This window comes from Lolium rigidum, chromosome 3 (genome assembly GCF_022539505.1).
Source record: "Lolium rigidum isolate FL_2022 chromosome 3, APGP_CSIRO_Lrig_0.1, whole genome shotgun sequence".
NCBI classification, from domain to species: domain Eukaryota; kingdom Viridiplantae; phylum Streptophyta; class Magnoliopsida; order Poales; family Poaceae; genus Lolium; species Lolium rigidum.
Window position 1 is genome coordinate 252,772,339 of NC_061510.1, and position 9,540 is coordinate 252,781,878.

At 41.8% G+C, this 9,540-nt stretch overlaps 1 protein-coding gene across 1 annotated transcript; it reads left to right on the top strand.

Moving 5' to 3' along the window:
* Nucleotides 1-1,341: 1,341 nt before the first annotated feature.
* LOC124696376 (disease resistance protein Pik-2-like) lies at nt 1,342-9,540 on the top strand. The gene is made up of 3 exons (XM_047229114.1): nt 1,342-2,385; nt 7,496-9,079; nt 9,134-9,540. The coding sequence occupies exons 1-3, from the start codon at nt 1,342-1,344 to the stop codon at nt 9,413-9,415; spliced, it is 2,910 nt and encodes a 969-aa protein (XP_047085070.1). The 3' UTR covers nt 9,416-9,540.

A 9,540-nucleotide genomic window follows, 5' to 3' on the forward strand; every position in this document is an offset into this window, starting at 1 on the left:
AGCATTGTTTTCCCACCACTTTGTTGTTTTTATCCCATATCTAGAAGGAAACATACTGAATCTAATAGAGGAAATTTATTTGGAAGAACAAGGCTATTTTCTTCTTGGATTATAAATCCTTCAATTGTTTGCACTGTTCAAAAAATCGGCCGAGATATCGATTTATCGTCGATTTATCGTGAATCGGGTGGGAACCGATAAGATTTTAGCATATCGTCTAATTTATCGCTCCACCGATATTTCTACCGATTTTCTACCTGAGAGCCGATATTTCGCCTGATTTTCACTTTCATGGCCGATATTTCGGCCGATTGTCAATTAAGTTGCGATATTTTCGTCCTATGGTTATGATAACTTTGCATTAGCTCAAAATTTTCATTTTTATTGATTCAAATGCAAGGAATCAAGGTAATACTTCTATTCATGTTCCAATATTATTATTTTATAGTATATTATAGAAAATTTAATGTCGAAAATTAGGATTTATAAGAAAATAAGCCGATAAATGGCCAATCGATAAAATCGATTAATCGGTCGATAAGCGATTAATCTCCATTTTAAGGCCGTCCGATAAGTTAAGATTAACGATTTCTTGAACATTGATTGTTTGTGTTCAAGCGAGTGGTTTATACTACTCTGGCATGGCCATGGTTTTTGAATTTGAATCATTGTGAAGGTTGTTTGCAATCATACAAGAAAAATATTTGTCAATGGTTGTATGCTTTGCTTATGATTCTCCAGAATCGATATAGTTGGAGGAAATCACATGCACCCTTGACGACTCTTCGTGATTCCCAATACCAATATGCGGGAGTAGGGGTGTTTCTTGTCCCAGACGGTGTGTGCAAGGTACTTTTCCATGTTAAGTTGATCGAATTCTAAAAAGTATGACTTAAGATAAACTCTAGAAGTACACTTATTCGTGCATGGAAGGAGTATCTTTGACCTGCTTTATAAGAGGGTGCACTTATTATGTTGCATGTTTCAAAAAAAAAATATACTGTTTGATTCGTATTCGAATAAAGTTTCTAACCATGTGATAAGTAATATGGGATTGGGGAGATAACATAATTCACATAGAACCTTTGGTAATGATGCACGTGTGTAAATCAGGACGGAGGCAGTATCATGTCAACTACTACGTTCGATGGCCGGTATACCCCAAAGTTCAGCTCTCAAGTGATGGGAAACTCACTTTTGAGAATTGGCTATGCGAACAACCATTGATGTGCCCACACCCAGGTAATTATATAATAGCAAACCATTGGCTACATATCGTCCCAACTCTATAGTGAGCATTAGCTAGCGCTGATTGGGGGCAAGGAGGGATAGAGACAGGTGATGGAAGCCACGGCGGTGAGCTTGGCGAGGTCCGTCTTGGACGGCGTGCTGAGCAGCGCTGGCAACGCCGTTGCCGACGAGGTCGCGCGTCTCCTTGGCGTGCCGAGGGAGGTGGAGTTCATCCGCAACGAGCTGGAGATGATGCAATCCTTCCTGAGGGTGGCCTCGGCGCGCCCTGACGCAGCGGCGCGCAACGACACGGTGCGAACATGGGTGAAGCAGGTCCGCGACCTAGCTTACGACGTCGAGGACTGCCTCTTCGACTTCGCTCTCTACTCCACCACAGCCGCTTCCTCCTGGTCGAGGTGGCTCCCGGATTCCCTCGCCGCGCGCCACAGCATCGCCCAGCGGATCCGTGACCTCAAGCACAGCGTAGAGGAGCTCAACAAGCGCAACCTGCGCTACCACGTCATCGCTGACCCGCGGCCGGGCGCCGCCGACGCGGACGTGGTCCAGATCCAGCTCCCCCCTTACCACGACGTGCTGTCGGCCACCGAGCTGGCGTTCCAGGAGTGGGAGATCATCGGGCGGAGTAGTGAGAAAGAAAAGCTGGTCAAGGAACTCATGTCCGGCGGAGACGGCAGTGCGCTGGCCGTGGTGTCGGTGTGGGGGATGGGCGGCATGGGCAAGTCGTCGCTGGTGAGCATGGCGCGCACCGACCCGGAGCTCCTCGACGCCTACGACTGCAGCGCATGGGTGACTGTGCCGCACCCGCTCGACAACACCGACGAGTTCATGCGGCGGCTGAGGAAGCAGCTCGGGCTCGGAGCGGCGGCGCACGACGAAGACGACGACGACGACGACATCAAGGAGCACCTCAAAGAAAAGCGCTACTTGATCGTAGTCGATGACCTGCTAAAGAGGGATGAGTGGGATCAGGTACGGCCCAAACTGTTTAATTTTCAGAACGCCAAGGGAAGCCGTGTCATCGTCACCACGCGGCGGAAGGACGTCGCCCTGTACTGCGCCGGGGAGGTGCACGACCATGTCTACGAGCTCAAGCCACTTGGGGATAAGGAGTCCAGGAATCTCCTATGCAAGAAGGTGAACACCTAACCTACTTGATTTTTTGCCAATTTTATATCGGCTCATTTCTTTCAATATACTACAGTATCCTGCAGTCATCTCAAATTGCACAGTATTGCATCTTGACTTCGTCAGTAGCAGTGTGCAGTTCTACAAACTCTACTGCAATTTTAAGTATTTTTTTTCAAAATATAGTTTGTTTTGTATTGTGGTTGATTCCGCCGGATATGATTATTTTTGCAACGTATATGTTTCCAAATCCGTTTTAGAGAATTCATATCCGGTTTTGAGGAATCCGGCATATAAGGATATCAGATTCAACACAAGAATATGGTATATGATGATATGCTAAATAGCACCCAGATATATGTATCCAGAAATTATTTAGGAGTGTCCCATGGTTTTTATCCGGATAATCCAATTTTCATCCGAAATGTAATAAAGCATATTTAGTAGATAGTGAGTTGCCAAGCTCGTCCATTAAACAACAAGTCACCTACATAGAGCACCAACGTTTATGTTGAAATGTCCCCATCAGTATCCATCTCCATAAAGCACCAACGCGGTCTGATCTTTGAAGCTTCGGTTTTGTTGAATCACGGTAGCATTTGAGTGCATGTGGATGGCGCCCTGGCTCCCTGTTGCTGAACAAAACATATGCCTAGTATGATTAACTAAGTTACAAAACTGAAATGGAGTTGTAACTTGCAAGATAGTTTGGAAGAAATTATGGGCCTTGGAGTTGATTAGTGTAAACGATGAATTACAATTGCCTCTGACCTACTGGATTCTAAATTATGCAAAGTGGTTGCAGCTTGCAACATAAGAAAATAATCGTTGGAACATGCAACTGAAATATACTAGAGGCTAGAGCGCCCCATGGGGCGCTTCCTTGCCGATCATCTGGGCCCCAATTACAACCCAAGAGATATGTATTATGTCAGATGTTCCTGTGCGCCCATTTGCAGGGAAAGTTATATTAGTACGCACATGATACATATGGATGGACATGAACCATACAACATCTTCTCCCCCAACCTTACTGGTACACATCTTAACATTCCATTTAAACATGATACAAATTAACCACAAATAACATGAACAAACAATAATGCATACTTTGTTCAAGAAGAATTAATCACAAATGAGGAAATGTGTATGCATTTATGTGCCCACAAAGTTGGCAGCATGCTGAGTGGAACATTAATCTAGCTAAAACAACACTTCACAAGCCAACAAACATAAAGGAAGTTTCTTCTCAGCTTAGGCCGTCAATTTTAGCTCCTTAATTTAAAAGCCTTCGGCAGTCCAATGTGCACAGTTGAACTCTTACTTGCCTTGGAAGGATGATTTTGTTATTGTTTCTCCTGAGGACCCATACAGGCCAGCAAAACAAATGAGGTTTTTTCCCATACTGACAAGTTTAACTCGGTACAACACCATAACATGCAAGAATTCTTTTCCTAACCATCAAGATTTTTCTTCTCCTTTCTGGAATTACATCTCTGCACCAACCAACATCTTAAGAAAGCTAAACATAAGTATTTCTTAGTAGCTTTGTTACCACAACTCCAGAGACAACACTTACATTTAAATGAGCATAGACCAACTCAAATTGCAAAGAAAGAAAATTGGCAGAAAATGTTATTATTCATAATCCTAAGGAGGACATGATTTTTGGTGATATGCTCCCAAACGTTGTGCAGAATTACTACCAAAAGTGCACACAGAAACTGGAAAGAAAACACCGGGCAAAATAAGCAAAGGTAACTGAGGGAACATACCTAATAATGAAAGAGCGATGCTAGCCAGGGGGGATTCATCAGATATTATAATAACCCTAAATTTAGCATCTTGAAATCATTCTGCCCGTGGCAAATCTGCAAGCATCAAAACACTGTGGCGATGATTTGAAACTATATTCTTGGTGCAATGTTGTGAATGTGAATAAATATATTTCATAAAAAATATTACTAGGCTCTTATCAGGGAAAATTAATTGGCGGGTACATTTCATTGAAGATGCTTCCAAGTGTTGTGAGAGTTCATTTGAACCATCTGAAAAAATAGACTCTCTTCGAAAGTTTAACACATCTATCCAAAATAAATAGAATCGGTTCGCCATAATTCTCCTTGGTACATGGTAAAACTAAAAACATATCTATATGTTTTATTACATGTCTGAGCTTGTATCAAGAGAAATCTTGCAGCCCATACTGTGCATATTACCGGAGCAAGTCTAAATTAAATTCCAGCGAGAAGCAAAGGAAATTAAGTACTCTGCATATTATTCTTTTTTATTTACAAAATATGAGCATTAATTGGTCCTAAATCGATCATTTTATCCTGATGCTATTACAAGTACAATTATAAGGAAACCATGCTACTACAAGTATACTTCAAATTCACCAAGATTAGGATTTTATCCATTTTAAAGAATGGATAATCCTCTAAAAAGTGTAGGAGTGTAAGAGCATACCTAATGTTTTCACTGATTACATCAGATATACTCCCTCCATCCTAAAAAGGATGTCTCAATTTTTCTAGATACACATGTATTTAGACGTGTTTTAGTGCGTAGATACATCCAAATTTTGGAAAAGTTAAGACATACTTTTTAGGATGGAGGGAGCACACAATTTTAAGTGTAGACACCACATATGATCTGATATTTGAGGAGTAGTTATTGCCAGGTTACATAGCATACCTTGGATGCAACACCCTTTGCTGAGCTTGAAAACCATGATCTTCTAAAGCAGAGCCTTCATTAAGATCTCCACGACATGATCTAATGTTTACATACGGTACATGAACATTCAATTAAAAAAATCCAACGCAGAAAATGAAACACAAAAGCACACATGCATCTCTTACTCTCAGATAAGCAAATCCCGAGAAGTCAAAGATGAATTTACAATCATCAATTTAGCGTGTATGAACACAATCTGTTAGGCGCATCAGCAGCAGTACAACAAAGGGCACTATATAAATCAGTGGCAACACTAATTGGTTACTTAAAACGAAAGAAAATTTTGGCTAGTACATGCTCTGAGAATTAGTAGGTGAATAAAAAAGCATAACGTCACACATCACAAAAGAAAATCAAGAGAGCAATTTTTTTGGAAAGTATTATCTACTGCATAGACAACAATCATCAATTTTAAATGCTATTAATATAATTTGACTTATCCCCAGTTTGCATAACTACTAACCATTAGTGTGAACACCCGAGTCGATCTATTTAGAATATCACTATAGCATTTGAAAATCAAAACTTTGCTTCACGGGAGCATACCTTTGTGCACAACAATAGCGTCGGTACCTGTAGGGTCATAGTTGAATAGCTATATAATCTCTAGCAATATTGCAAAATGTGGAATAGGAAAAAACAATGAACTATATTATATGCTTTGTTTCGGTATGAAAGAACCAATAGCTAGAGCCTGGACCATTTCAATCAGCAGAAAAGAATCAATCCCTCAACGGGGCCGAATCCAAATCCAGTTGGCTAAACAAATGCGTGGTAAAATGAGGAGATAAAAAATTAAGAGTCAACTCACACAGGAAGGAAGAAGCAATGCCAAACATTGCCGGGAGGAGCCACGGAAGAAGCATATGTAGTTGATGAGGGCGATACAAAAGAAATTCTTAGTACTAAGATTCTACAACTCGACAATCCCTGCATCACATAAAAATGAAACAAGAGTTACTTTGTGAATGATGAAGGAGACAAACAAATGGGTGAATTATTTCAGAGATTTTGGCAATAATTTTATCATGCCTCAACACCAAGGTATACATACCCAACTGCTTAACTATCACAGTCATCATACACCCAAATTAGTTAATTGGATTCTGCTCCTTGCGGAAAGGGGAACAAGCATGACCAAGCCAGCTGATCCATCTGTGTTCTGGCCTCTTCTTGTGCTCCTTTGTTGAGCACTCACTACAAAATTAAAATGTAAAATGAAAACCTATGTTGAACCTACTATGTGCAACTACCAGCTGATGCAGCAGTACCACATTCCAACACACAACCAAATCAAAAGATTAACAACAATGAAAATTCCACCAGTGACCAACAAACTGAAGGAACCACAAGAAGGGTTATGAAGCATACCCAAAGGAATCTCCATGGTAGACGATGAGCAACATGCTGGAGTCGCGCCACCACAAGGGCACCATCATTAGGTGGTGATGTTGGTTCAAACACTGCAATTTCCTTCATTGACAGTTGCATCCCTTGCTCTGGAGGTGCTCGTAGAAGAGATGGACTATTTTGAACTGAACGGTAGACTCATCATGAGATAGTATTGTTTAACTAAGGTGACCTAAAAAAACTAAAAGTGCACATAAAGCACAGTGATCAGTATAAATAATCCGTAAATTGTCTAACCTTGGCCCTCTTTGATTGGTTCGAGAATATTTTCACAGACTTTAGGTCTCGGTGAATAACATGTGAGATGGCCTGCACACACATCTATAGCCCCCATTAACTACAAGATTAAGTTAGCCATGCTCGACCCTCCTAAGTTGCAGTTGTCGAGCTCTTTTGTTTTCCTAGTTAGTTTGGGTCTCTTAGTTTTGTAGGATTTGCATTCCTTTTTTATTTGGTGTTCTTGCTTTGTAAATGTAGAGACCCTACTATTCTGCTATTTTGGAGTTCTTCTAATGATGCAATATGGCACGCATTTAGATGTAAGTTCGAAAAAAAGAGTTCTGCTAAATAAAATAACAAGGAACTCTCATATTGTGTAAGTAAGCGTACCTCTCCTCTTTCCTTTCCATCAGCCTTTTCGACCAATCCGCGTGCCTTTTTTCTATCTCCCTGCCTCCATGCGCCGTCGTGGCTTTTTATCACCCGCAAAGCGGCTGGCCCAGCCCCTGCATGCCAGATCGTGATCATGGATAGAACCAGATGGTTCGGTAGTACCACACACTTGTTCTTAATGGTGGCACGTGCACGGCAATTGAAAATATTTTGATATCTTGCTCCCAGAAATTCCACTTCGTTTTATAGCAGAACAAAAATGATGTTTCACTAAATACCATGCATGCTGACTTGAGTTTTTCATTTATGTTATTTTCTAGAAGACTCGATAATTAATTTTCATTTCTACCATTTGTAGGTCTACAAAACAACTAAGTGTAGTTTGCCTGTCGAACTGGAGGAGGAAACAAAATGTATTTTAGAGAGATGTCGGGGCCTTCCTCTTGCCATATCGACAATAGGAGGTCTTCTAGCCAACAGGCCCAAGACAAGCATGGAATGGATGAAGCTGCACGAACACTTCGGAGCAGAGCTGGAGTCTGATCTCCGAAACATCACAAATGTGATTGTCTCAAGTTATGATGGCTTGCCGTATCACTTGAAATCAATCTTCTTGTATCTCTGTATCTTCCCTCAAAATTGTGATATCAGATGCAATCGCTTGTTGAGGCGCTGGATGGCAGAGGGCTACATAGCAAAGAACCGCGATATGCCAGTGGAGGAAGTAGCAGAGCGTTTCTACAATGAGCTTATGAATAGAAGCATGATCCAACCTTCTAAGAAGAAGAAGATTATACCTAGCTTCGGAGTTGGTCATAGTACGATTCATAGCATGCTGCTGCAGATCATCCTGCCCAAGGCCATTGAGGAAAACCAACTATTTCTCATCGAGAAGCAATGCAATGGGGTTCCACAAAGCAAGATACGCCACTTGGTAGTGTCCAGATGGAACAAGGAGAAGAAGCTAGAAAATATAAACCTGTCCTACATTCGATCACTGACGGTTTTTGGTGACTGCCCTGTTTCTCTCATCTCTCCTAAAATGCGGTTGTTGCGTGTGCTGGACCTAGAAGACACGACCGATGTGAAGAATGAAGACCTTAGGCACATAGGAAATCTTCATCACCTAAGGTATCTTTCTTTGAGAGGAAAAAATATTTCGAAGCTTCCATCTTCGTTGCAAAACCTCCGGTACCTAGAAACACTAGACATCCAAGGCACAAAAGTGACACAACTCCCTCCTGGAATTGTAGAACTTGAGAAGCTACGCTATATACTAGCTGGTGTCAAGTTCTCGAAAGATCTACTGCAGAAGGTGGAACAAGCAGAGATGGATAACCAGAAGACCACTCAGATGGGAAACATGGCAGCCTTTGTGTGCTGCAACCGTAGTGAGATTTCCAACAAGTACCAACTGAGTGTAAAGGCCCCCAAAGGTATCGAGAAGCTAAGAAACTTGCATATGTTGGGTGCATTGAATATTGGTCGGCTCCATGGTGTGGCAAGGAGGCTCGAGCACCTTACGGACCTGCAAAGGCTAGGAGTAACAGTCATGGGTCTATCTGAGAAAGGAAGTCAGGAGCTATGCCACTCAATAGGGAAGCTCGGTCGATTGCAAAGGCTTGAAGTGCGATCTCATTCCCTTCGGTTTCTTGCAAAAATGGATGAATCAACAACACCAAAGCATCTAGCTTCATTGAAGCTACTAGGAAATCTATGCTTGTTGCCCAAATGGATCGCTTCGCTCAATGATCTGACCAAGGTGAGGCTGCTAGGGACAAAGCTGGAGCAAGGACAAGTTGATATCCTAGGGAACTTGCGCAGTCTTGCTTTCCTTGGTTTGTGGGAGAAATCCTACATAGGGGAGTCATTGTGTTTCTATACAAGTAAATTCCCAAAGCTCAAATTCCTTGACATTGACGGGCTACAAAAGATTAAAATGGTGACGGTCCAGGAACCCGAGGTCAAATTCCTTAACATTGACGGGCAAGATAAGATCGAAATCAAGGTACACGCGATGCCTGAGCTTGAGCAACTTTGGGTGCAAAACTGCAGAGCACTGAGTGACAGTGTTGATGCCTTGTCTGGAGTGCCACATCTGGTGAACTTGAATGAGCTTCTTGTCATGCAGTGCGGTGAGAAGGAAAAACTTATAGAGACATTGCAATGGCAGATCAGTCAATGGCAGGTTAGTCTGCACAAGAAACGTCCCAAGTTCTTCATAGGCAAGATTATTCTCCCTGCAAGCTCACAGCCAAGCACGGCAGCCGGGCAATGAGAACTGAAGGCTTTTCATGATTGTTTAAGTTATTTTCTGTCAAATTTATGTACATTATCGGTTTGTTTTGTTTCATCTTGACCTAGAACTCCAAAGAGTGGTAAATAACATTCCAGTAAATTAAG